Source organism: Dermacentor variabilis, chromosome 6 (genome assembly GCF_050947875.1).
Source record: "Dermacentor variabilis isolate Ectoservices chromosome 6, ASM5094787v1, whole genome shotgun sequence".
Classification (NCBI taxonomy): Eukaryota; Metazoa; Arthropoda; class Arachnida; order Ixodida; family Ixodidae; genus Dermacentor; species Dermacentor variabilis.
In genome coordinates this window covers 100,374,698-100,396,349 of record NC_134573.1, presented here as the reverse complement: position 1 = coordinate 100,396,349, position 21,652 = coordinate 100,374,698, and the positions used below count along the sequence as shown (strand labels likewise).

At 42.4% G+C, this 21,652-nt stretch overlaps 1 protein-coding gene across 2 annotated transcripts in view; it reads left to right on the top strand.

Moving 5' to 3' along the window:
- Positions 1-2,736: 2,736 nt before the first annotated feature.
- The window catches only part of LOC142584949 (DCC-interacting protein 13-alpha-like), a 60,808-nt gene continuing 41,892 nt past the window's right edge, over positions 2,737-21,652 (top strand). For both annotated transcript variants that reach the window (XM_075695317.1, XM_075695316.1), the window contains exons 1-9: positions 2,737-3,153; positions 5,152-5,250; positions 7,230-7,289; positions 8,162-8,236; positions 9,462-9,549; positions 12,031-12,072; positions 13,540-13,652; positions 19,149-19,327; positions 20,624-20,782. In XM_075695317.1, the coding sequence (XP_075551432.1) occupies positions 3,100-3,153; positions 5,152-5,250; positions 7,230-7,289; positions 8,162-8,236; positions 9,462-9,549; positions 12,031-12,072; positions 13,540-13,652; positions 19,149-19,327; positions 20,624-20,782 (869 nt within the window). In that variant the 5' untranslated portion in view covers positions 2,737-3,099. The remainder of the gene's footprint in view (positions 3,154-5,151; positions 5,251-7,229; positions 7,290-8,161; positions 8,237-9,461; positions 9,550-12,030; positions 12,073-13,539; positions 13,653-19,148; positions 19,328-20,623; positions 20,783-21,652) is intronic.

Below are 21,652 nucleotides of genomic sequence, written 5' to 3'. Positions count from 1 at the left end.
ATAACACAAACATGACCATATGCCATACTTTTTTTTTAATGTGCTTCTTACCGCTCCCTCTCCACTCCAGTGAACTTGCCAGTATCTACAGCATCGACAAGTTGATAGACCAAACCGTCAGTCGGGCAGCGGACTCGGGCGAGCGTCTCAGTGCGCGTTTTTCGAGCATCGCAGACCCGGCACCGTAGCAGAAGTCTTTCTCGTGTCTGTGCTTGCTGCATACGCGAGTTGTAGCTGATGACTGTTTGCCGGTTTTATGTTTCGCGAGCCACGCTTCACGCAGCTTCTTGTCCTGCGGCTACGTATGAACAAGGCTGACACCGGGCTCCATTGCGTACGTGCGGCACTGCGGCACCGAGCAGTAGTCTACCATGTTCATCATCATCATCATCATCATCAGCCTGGTTACGCCCACTGCAGGGCAAAGGCCTCTCCCATACTTCTCCAACAACCCCGGTCATGTACTAATTGTGGCCATGCCGTCCCTGCAAACTTCTTAATCTCATCCGCCCACCTAACTTTCTGCCGCCCCCTGCTACGCTTCCCTTCCCTTGGGATCCAGTCCGTAACCCTTAATGACCATCGGTTATCTTCCCTCCTCATTACATGTCCTGCCCATGCCCATTTCTTTTTCTTGATTTGAACTAAGATGTCATTAACTCGCGTTTGTTCCCTCACCCAATCTGCTCTTTTCTTATCCCTTAACGTTACACCTATCATTCTTCTTTCCATAGCTCGTTGTGTCGTCCTCAATTTGAGTAGAACCCTTTTCGTAAGCCTCCAGGTTTCTGCCCCGTAGGTGAGTACTGGTAAGACACAGCTATTATATACTTTTCTCTTGAGGGATAACGGCAACCTGCTGTTCATGATTTGGGAATGCCTGCCAAACGCACTCCAGCCCATTCTTATTCTTCTGATTATTTCCGTCTCATGATCCGGATCCGCCGTCACTACCTGCCCTAAGTAGATGTATTCCCTTACGACTTCCAGTGCCTCGCTGCCTATTGTAAATGGCTGTTCTCTCCCGAGACTGTTAAGCATTACTTTAGTTTTCTGCATATTAATTTTTAGACCCACTCTTCTGCTTTGCCTCTCCAGGTCAGTGAGCATGCATTGCAATTGGTCCCCTGAGTTACTAAGCAAGGCAATATCATCAGCGAATCGCAAGTTACTAAGGTATTCTCCATTAACTTTTATCCCCAATTCTTCCCAATCCAGGTCTCTGAATACCTCCTGTAAACACGCTGTGAATAGCATTGGAGATATCGTATCTCCCTGCCTGACGCCTTTCTTTATTGGGATTCGGTTGCTTGCTTTATGGAGGACTACGGTGGCTGTGGAGCCGCTATAGATATCTTCCAGTATTTTTACATATGGCTCATCTACACCCTGATTCCGTAATGCCTCCATGACTGCTGAGGTTTCGACTGAATCAAACGCTTTCTCGTAATCAATGAAAGCTATATATAACGGTTGCTTATATTCTGCACATTTCTCTATCACTTGATTGATAGTGTGAATATGGTCTATTGTTGAGTAGCCTTTACGGAATCCTGCCTGGTCCTTTGGTTGACAGAAGTCTAAGGTGTTCCTGATTCTATTTGCAATTACCTTAGTAAATACTTTGTAGGCAACAGACAGTAAGCTGATCGGTCTATAATTTTTCAAGTCTTTGGCGTCCCCTTTCTTATGGATTAGGATTATGTTAGCGTTCTTCCAAGATTCCGGTACGCTCGAGGTCATGAGGCATTGCGTATACAGGGTGGCCAGTTTCTCTAGAACAATCTGTCCACCATCCTTCAACAAATCTGCTGTTACCTGATCCTCCCCAGCTGCCTTCCCCCTTTGCATATCTCCTAAGGCTTTCTTTACCTCTTCCGGCGTTACCTTCGGGATTTCGAATTCCTCTAGACTATTTTCTCTTCCATTATCGTCGTGGGTGCCACTAGTACTGTATAAATCTCTATAAAACTCCTCCACCACTTCAACTATCTCATCCATATTAGTAATGATATTGCCGGCTTTGTCTCTTAACGCATACATCTGATTCTTGCCAATTCCTAGTTTCTTCTTCACTGTTTCTAGGCTTCCTCCGTTCCTGAGAGCGTGTTCAATTCTATCCATATTATACTTCCTTATGTCAGCTGTCTTACGCTTGTTGATTAACTTCGAAAGTTCTGCCAGTTCTATTCTAGCTGTAGGGTTAGATGCTTTCTACCATGTTGCGCGCCTTCAAAGGCAGCCACTACCTATTGTGCTTTCAAGCGTTGTAAAGAAGACACTCGAAGCGGGAAAATCTCGCCACTAAATGATGACCGCAGCGTACGAATTTAAACCCTCGTCTTCAGCTCGCTTCGGCGCTCCCGAAGCAGCCGACGCGGCCGCTATGTCCACGTGATCCCTAATAGGACGTCACGCCGACGGTGACGCCAGCCTTTCCAGTGGTGGAGCTCAAGGCCAATAGTGCCGCAACGTCCGTAAGCGGACCTTCCGTAGATAGAAAATTAGGTAAACGACTGAGGGATTAGTCATTTTCGACAATATTAGTTGGCCGTTCCTAATCAAAGCCAAACGGTTCTACCTCTTCCGGTTCAATTTTACTGCAACAAGCACCGCAGCACGTGAAAAAACGTCGCAAACCGCTCGGCGAGCACTTTCCAAAGCAAAACCGAAACTAGCGCGTTGTCGAAAGTTAATACGAATGTTCGTTCAATCCAATCCGTTCGATGAGCCAGCTGTTGTCAGTGGCTGCTCTGCGAGGATGCTGCTTGTCGGCAGGGGCGAAGCAGTGAAATCTGTGTGCGCAATTCCGTAAACAAGTTTCGCTGTGCAAAGCCAGGGTGAAGGGGGCAATTGCTCCGAACCCGCCGTCACTCGGAGCTGCGCGCCGCTTCGACAGCAGCTGTACGGGGATTCGTTCTGTCACCAATGGGTGGCGACCCTGCGCGGTGATCGAGCCCCTCGTCGACAAGCAGGTGTGCGCGTGTGTGCCAACATTCGCGAGAGCCCGGCAACATCACGGTGTCCCGTGAGAAAGATCCATATCGTCGCTGGCGCCCACCACGCTGCCGCTAGTGTTTTCTTTCATTTACCGCCAAGATGCAGGGACCAGAAGCTCTTCATCTGGAAGACGCGCTGGAGGATAATCCGCAGGTTGGTGATTGCTAATCGGCAATCTTCCCGAGCCTTAGCGATTTTAATATCTCGTGGGCGTGCCCGCCAGTAGCATCGTTTTTATCTTAATCCCTAGCCTTTTCTGTCTCAGTGTGATTCCCGCATATTTTCTCGCGAGCTCATAACAGCTTGCCAGCTCGGTCACCCTGTACTTTCGCTTCTGCCTGGCGCGCACGCATTTCTAGTTCGTGCCAAGCCCACTCGCCTTTATTTACGCGCCGTGTCCTTCGCTTTGGCGCCGAAGAGGACGACGTGATTGGCCTCGGCATCACATCTACAGTAGCTTTCGCAAAGACTTTTCTGCGTGCAAGGAATAGGCAGGGTAGTCGACAACAAACGCGTGATTGTAGGGTAAAAAAAACGAAAAAAACATATTGTTATCGTATTTGCATTGTTCAGGCTTGGCAGGAAGTGCCGCACTTCGCGCTTTGCTTGTCAGCGCTACGGTTCCTGTGTAGATCTCCGCTACAATAGGGAACGTTGTAATTACTTGCGATAATATCTAATAATGGTTGCAGCAGAGAAGGAGGAAGAGCTGTGCGTCAACTAAGTAAACTAACAGTAAATAATGCTTTTGCTGTGAAGGAACGCAATAACATGCAGATGGTTACACCATCGCTAACATTCGTTCAAGTTTGTAGCTCGAAGTCCCGGCATTTGCAGGTTTAGGAAAACACGTAAATGCACCACTTTATCATGCTTTAGACAGTAAACAAGTCCTTTCATCATTGACGATCTTTGCTTTGCAAGTGTACTTAAGAAGTGACTTCTGAGAGGCCAGGGTCATAGATCTGGTGCTAAGGTTATCAACAGTTGACATTTCAAACTGCACTTTGCCCAGATTATGGAGCTTGAAAATGATAGCAATGTTTTTCTTGTACTTGCACACAAAAATATATATTGCACATGGTGCCTAATGGTTAGCATTCATGAGTGAACCGACAGGTTACCATCCAGAATTCATATGAGTTACATTTGAAGCAATTGATTTTGCTAAATTTTCCACAGCAATATCCGGACCATAAATTTGTGTTGAAATTGCAGCCCGAAAAGTAGACAACAACAGAATTAAAGACCACACGACACAAGGGCTGACTATCATTTAATGCAGAAAATTTAAACGTGGAGGAACTGAAGCCGCAAGTATCCATTACTGGCTTCACGACAGTTTAGCTATAAATGTTTTGTTTCACAGAACAAGGTACATAACAGCTCTTTTTTTCACCGCTATCCATGTTCATGGGAAGCTCCTTTGTCTTGCCTGAGGCGACAGCTTCCAATGGATTGTAGATGTTCTGCACCGAGCACCTGAGTGAGCTGCATATGGTTTTACTCAGTACATATGTGCTCGTTGTTGCCTTGAAAAAAAAAAGGAAAAAAAAAGCAATGTACAAGCTAGTACATCACTGCATCTAACAGCTGTGTTGAAAAGATATGAACGAAACCAAAAATGGTTACAATAGAAGGTTTGAAACATCTACATGGAATATGCTCTTCTTGTTTATATTTAATTTCATGTCCTTGTATATCAGTGATGTACAAATCAAAGTATTGCAGGAGTAGGTTTTGTCGTAAAATCTACCAGCCTGGAAGTACATATATACATAAAGAAATGTGAACAAAGTAAGCCAGTTCATGTTATGTCAGGTGTAACAAAATGCATAGTGATACACAGTAGCATACAATCCAAGTTGACCAGCCAACAATCCAGAATTACACATATGGTAAAAATAAATGAATTATTATAGATAATACAGGTAATTTAACAATTTGTAGCAGAAAAATTGCTGATGTTAAATGCATAACATTTTACGCATCAGGTTAATAGCAAACACGTCGCGGAACAGGCGCTACAAGATTTAAATTTCATCAGCAAGCATATGTTAACCTGTCATACTGCTCGATGCTCTACCTATAGGCCACAGAACTTTTTGCATTCTTTCATGGTGGTTACTTTTGCATTCATGGCTTGTGCAGACGCGGTCTCTGGTCCATCTCTTCGAGCAAGATGCTCACCACCTTGACAAATACGTCAGAGTGATGTACGAGCATGCCAACCGCATATGGAACGCCGAGGTGAGTGTCTGTTGCATTTTAAATTCGAGAGTATCTCTTTAGCTACCCTACCTTGTTTTGGTCTATCTGGCCTCGATATGATGACCACATAAAAATACTGAATAAAATCTGGTCCCTACAAAAAATCGACTTTGGGCCTGCAGCATTATAAGCAAGTGCCTAGCCTTGGTGTTGTGTCAATGGTTGAGAAGGCGTGCACAATACATGCAACCGTAGAGCGGAATAACACTGCCACCATCATACCATCACAATATCGACACACAATGTGTTTGGCTGCAAAAGCAACAAAGCCAAATGCCTTGCTCCTCTCAGTCGGCTGTAATCGAAGTTGAATAAAGTGTTTGTTTGTTGTGTGAATGGGGCTCTTGCATAACTTAGCCTTAGACAATTATTGTAGCTGGTTTCTGCCAGAAATTTTCTTTAATTTTTTTCATTTTTTTTTTCATAACTCGTATAGGCTGTGTTCACATTGAATGTAGAGTGGAACTGCACTGGAGATGAGAAACTAGAGCATTGAGTCTCTTTCACCAACCTATATTTATGTGTGTGATGATCACTGTTCATTAGGTTACCTTTCTCCAAAAATTGTAGTGTCCATCAATCAAGTTTGTGCCAATGGACTTCATATCTGATATGCTGTTTTTACATTGTATTGAAGGTTTTACTGTTAGAATACAATTTCTACAATGTAGATTCAACACTGAAATATAGCTCTACATAGATGTTTAGGCTCTATCATCATCAAAAATCACGCTCTTCTTATGTTTAGTGATGAAAGTGCTGGAAAAGAACATTACTCTCAAGTAGCCTACAACTATTCTTCAGCTGCTGTTTTAACTTTAATCACAGTGACAACCATTGTGAAAGCATTATGTGTAGCTTGCACTTTACCTCTTGGTGTTTCCGTTTTAAGCAGATTTTATGGCATAAGGTCTGAAGGACAAATTGAACATAGCAGTAACAGATCCCGCTTAGCTGCTGCCTTATTGAAAAATCCTTCAATTAGAGCAGATGTATTGTTAAAATTCAGGTTTAAAAACCAGGCTTATGCAGACTGTCTGTATGTATCAACAGTCACATAAGTTGCATGTGCTTTCAATATATGAAATATTTTTCAAGTTCTTGAAGTACGGGGGGAGGAGGGGGAAATGTTGCATTTCTTCAGCTGGCAAGGCTATCACCCACCAATTACAAGAGAAGCTGTACAAACAGCACACACAGTTTCACACAGTAAAATAATTCAACACTTTATGTGAATAGCTCCACAGTCGACAAGACAACAATGACAGAGTTAGAGTTATGCACCAGTGCTAAGTCTTCTTTATGTCGACCTTGAAAATATAGCAAGCAACAAACTCAAAATTGTAAAAGTTATTTATTAATCCTTTTTACATGAAGCACTCAATGTTGCAGTGTTCCCTAATATGGAAGTTTAGTATGAAAGCTTAAAATGTAATTACTGGATTTTGTCCTCAAACATGTGTTCACCATATTTGGTTCTGTCAACAGGCCTACTATTGAAGTGCTGTGAACATCACATAATGTGCATGTGCTCATTAGGAAGCAAATGTGCAAGTTTTCTTCACAAGTAATGTAATTTTTACACTTTGTGCACAGCACTTCATATAAATCACTCATACTGATCTGTTAAAATTTTCTTGCCAGAACATAAATTTTTGCTTTGAATAGGCAAAAATGAATGATTAAAAGGTTTCTTCATGAATGTAGTTTACTGCGGAGTCATCAGCTGTCTTTTGTGTATGTGTACGTCCATGTGTATGGTATTGCACTTTTTAAATTGTTTTTGTTTTTGTGTTTTACTTCTTGTGTTTCAAGAACACCCTTGTGTCACTCATTTTCGTTATGCGCTGCTGTTCCTGTCACGCTAATGCGTGCGGTTTTTTTCATCTACTTATATGGTGGCTTACGTGCTCTTGTACATGTCTTGATTCTTTTGGCAACTGCTTCATAACTTGCAGAAGGAACTGGCTGATGCCACAGCAAGCTTGGCGTTCCATATGAGGCAGTATGACTCTCAGGTGAGGGCGCAACATGAGTCTCTTCTATAGTAGGCACATAGCAGCTTTGCTTAGCAGCCAAGCACAGGCACGTTCATACTCACGACTACTCGCACACTTCGTCACTCACTCATACTTATGCATTTGAGATGAGTATGAGTGGGTATGCCAACCTGTGCAGCCATGAACCGATAGTGTGATACCTTACACTAGCTCAGGAGGTGGGACATTGTGCATACGTGTGTGTGTGCATATGTGATTGCGTGCGTGCAATGCCACTCTTGCCTTCTCTTTCTTCCAGTAATTCTACTAAAAACAAATTCAATACCTAATAAACATTACCGCAGATTCACCAAAAGTTCACTAAAAAGCTTCGACAAGAATTAAGATCAAATGTAGTAGAAAAGCTCTTTTAAGTAATTTTTGAATAGCTTAGCTAGCAGACCCACAAATGCTGAAAAGAGTTCAAAAGACACATCTAAGACCTGTCAACTTTGTTATGCTGCATCATTTACTTGTGCCAAATGTGAAATGCCAGTTGGACACCTTTCACGAAACACTCTTTGTCTTGTAGAATAAAAATTTACCAACAGACATTTTACTGCAGCATTTAAGGCATTGACTGCAGGTACTGGGAAAGATTGTCAGCGTTGTTGTTTTCTTGTAAACAGGCAACCAAAAATAACAGAATGTTCATTATGCATTAATTGTTTTTGTGAAACTGGTAAGCATTGTTGACAGCAATTTCACTCGAAATACTCTTTTGGTTAAATAGACATTTATGCTACCGAAGAAGCTTAAAAGATGTAGCAGAAAATCTGCTAGGGTGGCAACAGTGTTTGGTTGTGTCCACTAAACCATGATTGAGAGTGGACTGGAACGTCAATGTGCAGGACTTTCCTCTGGACACAGATCCGGATAGCATCCTCCGGTCGACACTCAGGCAACTTTCCTGCAGCCTAGAAGAGGTAGGAGGCACTACTACCCCTTTTCTAGTTATGCTGTAAAACCTTTGATTTTTTTCTCTACGCTTAATCTTTCACACATTTTATGAATGAAAGATTTTCACCAGTTTATAGGTACCCATCACAGAATATCTCAGAATTTCGAAAGTCCAGTGTTGTCTAGAACTTTTTAAGTTTATGTGGAATGTTACATGGAATGCAAAGGTAACATAGTACAGAAGGAGGCTCAGAAGTGTAAATCGTCAGGAAAGCTTAAAAAAAGGAAGGGGTGGTCTGTGAAGAACATCTATTCTATAAAACGCTTATGGTTGTCAACATAAGTGTAAAGCTGCAGAGCAAATAAATGTACACACTGTGGAAGTACATATTGTGTGTCAGAAATTAGCTTAGTAATATATAGAAATAAACAGGGAGCAATTCCTTATGTCGTTGGTGGCATGAGCTGCAGCAGTAATCTACTAAGCATAATAGTTGTACAAAATAATTCTTGATATGGGTTTTGTTATTTGTATTTGTTATACAAAGCGATTTTTGTTATCTTTAAAGGTTGGAACTTTTCAAAAAACATTTGCATGTGAATTACATTGTGGCACACTTTGCTTAGAAAGCATGTTATCATTAAAAAAAGAGCTCACTTATGGACGAGCTGCAAAATGTGACATCATGGCGCTACTGCATCACATTCGGTGCAGGAAAAAAAGAAAATGTCGGAGGCAACATGAGTAAGTGCACCCACATTTTAAAATGTCACTTGGCAAATATAATTGTTTAAGATTGCTAATAGCGAAGCATAAAATAGTCAACGTGTTAGTCTGGTGTTCTTCCTGCACGATTCCTTTTTCACTTACAATCGCCTACAAACAAGCATATTGTCCTAATGAGTGTGAAGAGTTTAGCATGTGATAGTTTGGTAACACATTCTCATTTTCAGTCTTATGCTCCGTGCAAGAGGGCAAAACTTGTGCTGGTGGTGGCATAGTAAGGACTGAATAATTTCGGTTCACTTGTATTGGAAAACGGTCACTCAGAAACAGTTAGTGAAATTTCTTATTGAATTTTCTTGCTCGCTTGAACCAATACCCGATTAATTGAAAGGGAGCCAATACTATACTATACAATACTGTAAATACTAGTTATTTCGTATTCAGTCAATTTTTATGTGCAGTAAGCCTGACGTGCACCAGTGAATACCACCTGACCGATGCGTACACCCGCTGCCCTTTTGCAGATAAGCTCGTGGCACCAAATGTGCAGTGCCCACATAGGGGACGGCATGGTCTACCCTCTCTCCAGGTTTCTGGAGTCCGACCTCAGAGGCAAGTCTTGTCTTATGAAAATGCATGTATTTCACTCGAGGTTTCAAAAACAATAACAATAGGCCCAAATAACGTAGATGTCACTTGAAAATGGAGACTCGATTTAATCAACAGTGGGTGAACAGGAGAAGCCTTAGCCTGAAGCTAACATTGCAACATGGGGACTTGCATCAACGAAGACCTCGTGAAATGTTGACTTTACATTGAAATTTCCCTTGTTCGACCATTGTTCAACCATGGTTGAGAGGTTTCTTTGTGAGATTTTGAGATGCACTAAAGACTTCCAGGTAATTGGGGTTTGCGAACACTCAAAACTTTCCCATAACAAATTGAATATTGCCCTATTCGATTGGGTCTTTGAATTGAATATTCACTATTTGTAACTACCAATATTTCTTTAATAGTTCTTGAATATTTTAAATTGGCAACTGTATTCATAGACTGAGCAACGGTGCAAGAATTTTCATCCAGGCAGCCATATTAGACATAAAATATGAGAAGTTGTATAGTGGAGTGCGCTACATTGCTCAGGAAGACAGAGTTTTCCGGCTAAACTGCTATCATTTGCACACACCAGTGAGTCCTGAGTGTTCAAATACTAAGCTGATTATTTACTTCTATGCTCCAGTTGTGCTTTTGTTAAACAATGCTTTATTACGTGCAGTGTTATTGCAGGAAATTAGTAAGTTTGTGAGCAGCATACTGGGAAATGAACATTACATTGTCTTATGTTTATGGTGAAAACAGATTTTGTAATTCAAAAGCTATTTGAAAAGAATTCAATATTTGATTTGGTCTAAAAAATTGCTATGCGCACACCAACACCAGGGAGTTAAAAATTAGTCTGGAGGATTTTCCCTATAGCACACAGTTAAATTGTGACTTTGTGATATAAAAAATTCACCTGTTAGTAATATATAGTCAAATGTCATTGTAGCAAAGCCGCATGTGACATGAAAATACCTTCATTACAGTACAGTAGAACCTTGTTCATGCATCTTGGGGAACAAAACACAAGGAAAAACATCAGCAGCAGTAACGGCGGCCTTTTTTTATGTCCACTACAAGATAAAGGCCTCTCCCAGTGATCTCCAGCTACCGTAGTTACCAAATTACCAATACCCAAAGGCATACTAACCGGGGAAACGTACATTCCAATGACACTAAAGAATATGACAGATTCAACTGTCGTTGACATATAGGCGATGTGAAACGTTGCGAGATTAGTTGTAGCACGAGATGCCGACGCACACCAAGGTGGTTAGGCTCGAGAAGCTAGCAATGCGCTTTGTCGTTTTTGTAGCTTCGGCAAGGTTACGTTTGCACTCCTCAAGTTCAGCCTGGGTAAGCAACTTGTTCAAGCGAAGAATTTTGGCGGGAAGTTTCGATGGGGCCCAGTCGGAAGCACATCACTGCGGCATGGGACGCCGAGGTGTTTTGAGCTGGTGGGGCCTGACATGCTGTGTTGTTTTCCTACTGTGCAGTGTTTTGAATTTGAAGCAGCATCGGGAAACTGAAACAAAATTGAGCTGGTGGTTAACGCTGGAATATGATGCCTCTATACCGCCAGAGCGAAACGTGATGCTTGCTATGCAACCTGCAGCAGGGAACGGCGGCAGGCGTGTGTTACTGCCTATCTGAAGTGTGCACTACGCTTCCAACAGCAATACACCCCACGCACTCTGAAACCGATAGGTGAAGGCGCTTATTGCAATAAGGGTTGGCAGCAATAGCTGTGAATGCAGCTTGAAAGACTTAGGAGGCGATGTGCTGGTACCGGAATGGGAAACTGAGTATGCGCCAGCATTTTTTATGCGAGATAGACGGGCGAGTATGCCCCGCACCTTTTCTTGTTTACTTGGGATCTAGTGGCCGGAAAATGTATATGATCACAGTTTGGGGATGTACAGAATGTTGGTGTGGAAATATAGTCTTTTCCAGGAATCTTCCAGGAACCGGTAAAAAAGAAACGTAACTGTATTGGGTCACTCTTTGTTTTCTCGATTGTGAATCTTGGCACTGAGAAATTGTATGTAATGGAGTTGTATTGACAAGTCTCTATTGTGTTTTTTGCAACATATATTTATTTATAATGATATTGGCAAGAAACATTTTAGATTTACATCATTATATCTGATAGTTTGTTGTATTTAGGTTTGACTGTATTATTACTTTCACTAGAGGGAAATGTTCCACCAGCATATGTGTGCTTTTCTCCATCAATGCTTCAACTAGAATGGAAAGGTCGGCAAGCTGTAGTATTCGCTTATTTCATATTATGGCCTCGCACACAATGCCTTTTTGGGAGGGTCGCCTAGCTAGCTTTTCATGAACTATGAGCCAGCACAGCCTGTGTTTCTAGACTAGCAATGTCGTTCCATTACATTATCTTCAATAAATAGCTGCACGTTGCTTTTGGCCATTTGGTAACTGGTATTTGTATTATTTATTCATATTTTATATTTTCGTTCTTGCTTTTAGAAATTTTCACCCTTGAAGAACAGTACAACAAGGCCACTGCAGGTAAGTTGATGCGCTCTCATGCAAAACAGGCAAATATCCTGACCAGTTCCTGCAACTAGCATTTACAAAATAGGCTGATTCTTACTTTCAATGCGACAAAACTTCACGGCAGTGCTGCCATGAGGCCATATCTTAAGGCAGTGCGGTGTGCGCTGCCGTGAAGCCACACCTCAATTCAAGGTTCTCTTCCACTCAAAGTTTCATTATCTCCTAGGGAATCCTACCCTCTCCCTTCTCCTGCCTCCGTGGTCGCCCATTCTCCTCCCCTTCACAAGTTGCCATTTTGCATTAAGTAGTTTCGAAGTGCACGTGGCGATAGCGATAAGCCGCTGGCCGAAGATATGACTTAGACAAGTTGTGCATCTGCAAATGGAAATTGTTTTTGCTAAGATGTGAGCATTATTGTATGCATTTATTTCTGCGGGTTATACGCACAGATTATTATTTTGTTCTTTCTAGGCTATTGTAATTGGGGATGCAGTTATACATGGTGGCAGGTTATATGCAGCAAAAGAAGGTATATTTGGATGCTGTATTGGGAATGAAGAAGAAGGAATGTGCCGATGGGCGGCATGCTACAACAGCTAGAGCTTGAAGCAAAATAGTATAGGGCATCATGCTTTCTTGCACATGCAAAAAAAGAGCCGCAACCATGTTACATATGCAGCTTGGACATATCTCAACAGGCAATCACAAAATGCAGCTATGTCTCAAAGCAGGCATAGGTTAAACTGACACTGAGTAGGCGAACTAGTGGTGGCGTACACCTCTTTTTCGTTCCATGTAGCACGAGCCAGCGTACATTCTGTGTAAAGAAAGCAGTTGTAGAGAGCATAAAAAAAGCAGTTATAAATGTGTAGGATAAACAGTTGTATGCTTTCAACTGTATTGTAAGCAATTTGTATCCCATTAATAGATTGGAAAATAATAACAGTGTTGTTTAATTTTGCTTCTCTGGTGTAACAGTAGCTTGTTTTCAGTATAACTTTAGTAATAGCCATATTTGGGATTTTGACAGTTCAGGAGAACAATGCAAATCATTTGCCCCCCGAAAAAAAGAAGTAGTTCCAAAAAAGCATAAACTGAATATTTTAAGTCAGTTATCAAAAGTCTTTTGGTGACATCGGCTTTGCCAAACTTTGTGAACCTTGAAAAATCAGTACATACTCTATTAACAAGTAAGTGACCTGTCACAATACTATTGATTACATACTATCAATAGTCCTTTTTACGCTATCAATAGTCGATATACTGATATCCTTGCATCACTACTATGACTTCATGCATAAAATTCATGCCTTGAAGTTTTTGACATGGAAAGGAATACCGCAAGTGCATGGTTATGCAGATCACACTCCATACTAATTGGGGCCAATATGAACAAGGGAGGCACTCACACTGGAAACTTTTTAATGCTCATAGCATAGTGTGAATGACATAGTGCGTGCTGTTGTTTTAAATATGCAGAGCGGGAGCAAGCAATGGGACGCTACTGCAAGCAGTCACGGCGAAAAGACACTGATCGGCAGCGACTAGACCTGAGCGAGGAGCTGTACCTGGCAAACCGCCGATTCCACACAGTCAGTTCATTGTCATTCTGACCACAATCATTTTCTGGCTGAAGCCTGCTAGTCTGTGAAGAGCTTCAATGTGCTAATGACAGTGTGTCAAAAAATTGGTATTTTGAGAGAATTGGCCTGTGGATACCGCATTCTTTTATTCATGGCCACATATTCGTCTTCCACAGTGTTACTGGTCACTGCTTCTAGTAGCAGAGTTAAAGGCATCATCTAGATGCACCATAAACATGCCGAGGTTTAAAGTGCATTGCTTTTTATGCTGTCTAAAGGAACAGACATAATTTTTGGTGCTTTAATGAATGCCTAAAACATTTATAGAAAGCTTACCTTTTTTCCTTGGATACGGAACTTGACATAAGTACTTGTCTTGTTGAACCATGTATGCTCGTTGGCAGCTTTCTGAAGAAAGAACATACTACAAAAGTCTAAGATGCCTCTTTTGTTTTCGTTATAATTCTTGATCAGAAACATACATTAATGCTCAACCTAAAGTAAGTATGCAGTCACTAAACATAGTCACCCTGATCCTAAAGCACTGCAATTCAGACTGAAGGAGTCACTCTCGTGCAACTTGATTATAGTAATGTGGTCTGTGGACCATTGTGTCCCTCAGCACTTTATATGCTTAGCCCAGCGCACAATTCTGGCATGCAACTATACATGGGGGCATACGTCATCATCTTCAGCCTGTTTTACATTCCTCTGTCAGACAAAGTCTATGGTGACGATGGACTCGCATATTCTGACACATGTTCTCTGCACAGCTCACATTTTACCTGAGGTTTGGCTTCTCCACATGACATCTGCTAGCCAGAATCAACGTTGTAGTTATGCAGCTATGAGAATAAATGATGTGAGCACTCGCATGAAAGAAGGCAGGAAGAATTCATTCTAAAGAAGACAGGGACTACATTTTGATTTCCTAACTCCTATAGCTGGTTAGTTTTCATTGATAGAATAAAGTGCCTTATCAATGTCAATAATATTGTTATCATGCCTATAATGTGGCGAGTGCAAGCAAAAGAACATAGTTTTACTATTATACATATGCACACATTTAATTACTGTCTGGCCAGCAAGCACATCAAACAAGCCATTGTGGACATTCTGCACACTGTTGGACACTTATAAAACACATGAAGCACATTGCCATCTCACCCACATAAAAGAAAGGGCTAACTGTTAGATGGAAACATGCACAAACAAAATTTCAATCAATCAAATCACACTCGCATATGATTATTTGAGAAAACACAAAATTAAACCTTTGAGGATCAAAGACGTAAATACAGTAGAACCTCGTTGACACGTTCCTGTTATGTCCATTTTCCTGGCGCCAACATTCGCAATCGAGAACACAAAAAATGACCCAATAGAGTTATACTCATTTTTGATCGGTTCATACATTCCCGGAAAACATGATCTTTCGGCACCAACGTTCAGTATGTCACCAAACTGCGATCGTATGATACGTTTTCTGTCTGCTGGATCCCATATAAACATGAAAATGCACAAGGCGTGCTCAATCGAGAAGAGTATATAGCTGCCCACTATGGCAGCTTCACTGCAATACTCGCCTGCCGGTCTCACATGAAAACGCCAGCATGTGCTCAGTTTCTCATTTTGGTACCAGCAAATCTTCTCTGGGATCGTCAGACACGACATTCACAGCTATCGCCACCAATCCCATTGCGATAAACATCTTCGCCTATCTGTTTCATAGCGCGCAGTACCGTCAGAAGTGTAGCGCATGCTTTTAATAGGCGATAACCGAAACGCGCTGCCATTCCCTGCTACAGACTGCGATCATATGTTTTCCAGCCGAAAGAACCCATGTGAACAAGAAGCGGCGCGAGGTGCACGCGATCGTGAGCAGTATATAGCCTCCTTTCTCACATGAAAACGATGGCATGCACAGTTTCTTATTCCGGTACCAGCAAATCTCTGCCCCGGTCATCACAAGCCACACTCGCAGCTGTCGCCGCCAAAGCTATTGCTATAAACATCTTCACCCATCTGTTTTACAGTGTGGGGTGCATATACATAGTGCCATTGGTAGCGTACTGCACGTTTTTAGTAGGCGATAATCCAATCGCGCCACCGGTCCCTGCTACAGGAGGCACGACGTAGGCATCATGTTTCACTTCAGCAGCATCTGGCGTCACCCACCAGCTCGATTTCGTCTCGGTTTCCCATTGCCCTCTTCAAACACCACACAATAGGAAAACAACAAAATGTATCTTGGACCACTGGAGCACCACCAGCTTGACGCGCGTCGGCGTCACCTGCCGCAACGATCCGCGCGACGCTTTGCATTACTTAGATGTCAACAATAGTTGAATCTGTCAAATTTCTTATAGTTACTTCAGATCATACGTTTTCTTGGTTAGTACATTTTCCCTTGCTGTTTTTTCCAAAATGTGTGAACGGGGTTCTAGTCTATATGGTGTCGTGATTATATCCCAAATGGTCGATGCCGTACATTTATGACACTGTCTGTATGTTTGAAGAACGCACCAATTTTTCGACTCTCTGTTGCCAAAGAAGTGCTGCCACCCTGTGTGGAGATAAGGATATTTCTTTTTTTGCTCCGTAGTCTCTTAGTTTTAATTACATGGTTTCTTTGTGCCGGCACAGTTGTAAGTGCGCAGTGGTTAGTTTTGGTTTCATCTCACGGGCTGTTCCGTTTGTCACGCTCGCAATAACTAATGTCTATCTTATTTCTAATCTCTCAAAGAATCACCATGTGAGGCGCGCTCGCTTCTTGCTCACAGGGGTGGGATTACATCTGTTCACAGGCAAGCTGGTGTATACAAATAATTCCGCCGTATGGCAGACGATGCTGCCATGCATGCATTTCTTTTCATGAGACTCACGAAAATTGGTTGCCCCTCATTGGTGATGGAATGAAAATTTTCTGGCTCGTTTGTTTTTTTTTTTTTTTGGTGACAGGCGCACAACCATCGAGTTTTCTTGTGAGCACTCGTATACACAGTTTGATTATGCTGTGGATATGCAAGGAAAGTAGTTCTTGTTCCAGTGAGTCGAGCGATGATTCCTTTGATGCAAACTACTGCCCAAGTACCGAATCGGAATGTGTCTATTCCACTCTGTCTATTTTCTTTGCAATAGCAACTATACAGACCCTCCAGGCACATTTCCACCGTCAGTGTCATCGCACGCTGTATGCTGTATGTGGAAGAGAAAGCGTGCGAGGGTGTGCAACAATGTTGTGGGTGGGGAGGTGTTCTACTTCGGCAACTGCGTACGGTGCTGCCGCGCGTGGGCCCTATCTTGAACGCAATATGCGATGGGGACAGAGTGTGCTGAGTGCTGATAGCTTCGTGTACGCTGTGTTCTCGCCGCTAAGTTCACCTTGAAGTGTTGAAGCACGAAAGGCAGTTCGCTCGCTTCTGCTGCTGTGCTTCCTCACTCCAGCATTTTGACAGTGAGTGTACATGGTCAACGAGTGAGATATGTTCATATTTGCTTGTGCACACGTGACACCATGCTTGTCATTTTAGTTAGTCAACGAATGCTTACAATTTTATACAGCCAATAAAACTACCATCCTTACTTCATAAAGCTGTCTACTAATTTACTATTGCGATCAATGCATTGTCTTTCCTGAGAAGCTGCAACCTTTTAAGACGAAAGCTTTAAGTGGCTCATGTGTTGATAAATCTGTTGTCCAGCGTTATTGAAAAATTGACTGTCTGGCGTTATGGCACTAAAATTCAGTGGCACCAAAATTTATGGCGCCACCCACGACCATTGGTGCGACAAGAACCCACAACCTTTGGTCGGAGTTGAACCCATGACCTTTGATGGTAATTAAGGCAGAGTCAGTTAAGGCACCTGAACCCTGAACCTTTGGTGGGGCCAAAATTCAGTGGCACCAGAATTGATGGTGCCACCATTGATGGTTGAACCCACAATCCTTGTTGTTAATTATGACAAAGGTAATTATGATACAGTTAATCTAGATACAGTCAATTGAGGTACTCGCACCCACAACCATTGGTGGTAGTCAAACACATGACCTTTGGTGGGAGTCAAACCCACGACCACTGGTGGAAGTTGACCCCTTGACTTCTGGTGTTAATTTAAGGCACATTTAATTAAGGTAAAGTTATATAAGACATTCAAATGCTCGACCTTTAGGGGGAGTCGAACTCTCAACCTCTGTTGGGGCCAAAATTCAATGGCACCAAAGTTGATAATGCCACCATTGGGAGGGGGGGGGGGGGGGGCGGACGAACCCATGACCTTTGATGGTAATTAAGGCACAGTTAACTAAGATAGAGTTAATGAAGGCAATCGAACCCACGACCTTTCGGGAGAGTCGAACCCTCAACCTTTAGTGGCACCAAAATTCAATGGCAACAAAATTGAAGATGCCACCATTGGTGGGAGTTGAACCCATGACCTTTGGTGTTAATTAAGGCACAGTTAATTAAGATAGAATTAATTAAGGCACTCAAACACATGACTTTTGGTGGTAAAAAACAAGTAATAGGAAGTAACAACACATCCAAATGATAACGTCACGTAATTTAATTAATGTCTTGTGAGCACGCAGGTTTTCGCGTTCATCCTCTTTAGCGTATACTAAAGGACTGTCAACATTTTATTATTCTTATAAGTATTTATGCAAGCCCATCTGAAGTCATGAATAAACAATGCGTGTTTACTCCTAAAAAATATTTTTGGTGGCTTTATTGTCAGCGTTAAAAATTGCAATAATTTTTTTTTCAAACATAGGTCACTCTGAGGATTTAAAATCTGCAATAAGAAAATAGACCCTGGGGGCTGCATTTGGTGAAAAAAATTCCCATCAGAAAGTTAATATGAGAATGCCAAGCATTCTATATTTTGATATGGTGAGTTTGATACCTGAAAATGCTGATTTAAGCATGTGAAACCTAATGCCAAACCCATAGTAACATCTTTACACTCTGAAAGGAAGTTTCAGTTTTGGATAGCTCAACAAATCAGTTATAATGAATTACTGCAGTAATTAATATTCAATGTAAGTAGACATCTCTTTCTTTATATGAATGTACTCCCGTGGCCGGAAATAAAGGTGAACAAACTGTCTTAATTTTCTTTGGCATGGAATAATGTTTGGTCTTTGTGAGCTGACGCTAACTGATGCTGATTTGATGTTGATTCTCCCTCCTATCCCTTTTCCAAATACAATTAACCTGCAAGGTGCTTCTGTGTCACACTTACGCACTCATCACCCAAGCGCACTGCTTGCACGGTATCAATAATTTCTGTACTAGTATTAAAGCTGCACGGTATACATTTTGTGTCATTCATTTCCTTTTTCATGTATGTTCCTAAACCAGCATTGTGCATGCTTCGGCTAACATCTTCCAGTTCGGCTAATCAACTGATATGTTAAGCTATGCATCGGATAAGGTTTTGAACCCAGGGTGCCTGACGCGCTGAATAAAAACAAAGTTGCTGTTTCCCGTTTGGACCATGCAGGTGGCGCTGCAGTTTTATGCCCAGCTGAACGCGTTGCAGTACCGCCGCAAGGTGGCACTGATCGAGCCACTCTTGGGCTACGTGCACTCCATGAAGTCCCTGTTTGGCGTCGCTCACGAGACGATGCACACAGCCGAGCAGGATGAGTTCCTCGCCAACATAGCCACCAGCCTGGGAGAGTGAGTGCCACCATCGTAGCGGCGAACTCTGCCGTATTTTCTGCAATTTTTACGAATTCGGATTCATTCTACAGTTTTGCAAGGGTTTCGTCAAGGTGCCATTTTGCCATTTAACTTCACACACACACACACACACCAACTGTCTGGCTGATTGACCAACCAGACCCAAGAAAGGCAAGAGACAAACGCCTATTTTTTATGGTTATGACCACTAAGAAATGGTGAACACAAGCATGATGGTTATACAACAGCACAACAGCATAGCTGTAAACACTTCTGAATTTTCTGTAAAGTTTATGAATTTGGGCTCATTTTACATTAGTAGTACAAAGATTTTGTTAAGTTTGATGAAAAATCATTTTTGCAAAAAGTCGTTCTCTGAACCTTTCGTTGGACGTGCTCTCATGATAAAGGGGTACTTTCTTTAGTTTATCCAGACATTTTTCAGGAGGAGGCAACATCGTCAATAGCAAAGTAGCTGAAATGGTCGCTGTATTGTAAAAACAATGCTTTACTTGTCAGTCCTAGCCCATTCAAGCTTGCTGCTGCTTGTATGCTGCATTTATGCTGCATGTAAAGGTAAATCATCATTGTAAAAATTCACATTTATTCTTCAAACTGCGTGTGCTCAAGGCAAGTTTGCATGATCCCTCCTTCCCCCCTCGATATCATGTCCACAGAACCTTTACAAATTTTAATCTTCACAGGTTGGCAGGTACCGTATTTGCTCCTGTAAGACTCACACCCCCCTCTTTAGTGTTCCAAATTCTAAAAAAAAAGTTTCACCAAAGATTGGGTCTTGAATGCATAGCATTCAGTATCAGCTTATACCATTGCTAAAAGCTTTATAGCTACAGACATATCTCACAGCATGGATGGAACCAAGGGCAACCATTTTTTTTAGTGTTCTGACGAGGCTGTAAGCGCCGGTGACGACTGGCGCAACAATGAGAGTGATCATGAGTGTAATGGAACCTGATCGGTGGTTCTCAATCTGAATACCAGCGCTTAGGGCATTATTCTGCACATCATTCGTCTTGTCGTTCGAGGTTTTAGCAGGTACTAGCCATACGCCCAACTCATGTAAAAGCCACACACTGCTAAGATTCAGAAAGAAAAGTGCGGATCTTACACAAGTAAGTGCGGTATATGCCTGTGAAAGACACCGCAAAAATATGTCTAGTGTAGAAAGCCAAAACAACTGTCACTGTATGCGACTTATTGCAGAAATGTGCATAGGAGGAGGCCTGTGTGCTATAAGTTTAAAGGTTTGCTAAACAGCCACTGACATTGCAGGGTGCAACGAGAGCTGCAGGCCCAGACAGAAAAAGCAGCACTGCAGGCGGGCACGTTGGCGCGGCAAGGGGAAGAGAATGCCGCCTATCTCGCTGAGGGTGCCTCGGCACCTGCCCAGACAAGCATGTCCCATAAGTCTGGCTACCTGTTCCATCGGACGTGAGTGTGCCCTACGGTGACTTTGCACTGGCTTACTTTGTCCGTGTACAACTGTGAACAAAACTGTGACAAGGACCCAAACTCTTAGGAAGTAGGCTGTATGAACTAGCGTGTTGGCCCCAACATTTAATGTGTTAGCATTCTTTGGGTGCTTCACGCACTTTCCGGGGGCTATGTTTATATCTATGTATGTTTCTCTCTAACCGTTTTCCCGCCTACCTGGCTCACTGGGTAGTCCGCGGTCGAATGGGTAGCACATCGGACTGCTGTGCTGAGGGAACAGGGTTCACAACCATCTGACCAACACTTTGGTCACTGAGTATGTGGCAGTGTGTACATGCATGCCACTCTTGAATGAGTTTTTTTCACACCATTAGTTGTAAGGTGTGAAACTGGGTAGGTACCACTGTTCGAAGAAATTCTTTGACGCCAACTTGAACATCTAGATACTAACTTGAGTCACTGGGTACGTGCCAGTAGACGTGTGCTGCTTGCTCTTCAGTGAACATCCTTCATGCCAGCTTGAGTAACTAGGTACAATAATATTCCGTTGATATATACCCACTTAATAGGTAAGCAAGAGGCGGACTAAGCATTCGCTCCCCGCTGCCAGCGCTTTTTACGATAACGTTGTCCCCGTGTGGGCTGCGCTATCAGCCCCGGAGGTGGAATGCACATGAAAGCATGGCTGACTTCGCTTAATTTGTGCTACCAGTGTGAAGACAGACGTGGCATAAAACTGTATCATTCATCGCCCAACTCCTAAATTAATCAAAATTAGGGGTGTGCAAATATTGAAATTTTTTAATACAAATCGAATACAAGTAGGGCGAAAAACTGTCTTCGAATATCGAATCGAATATATGTGTA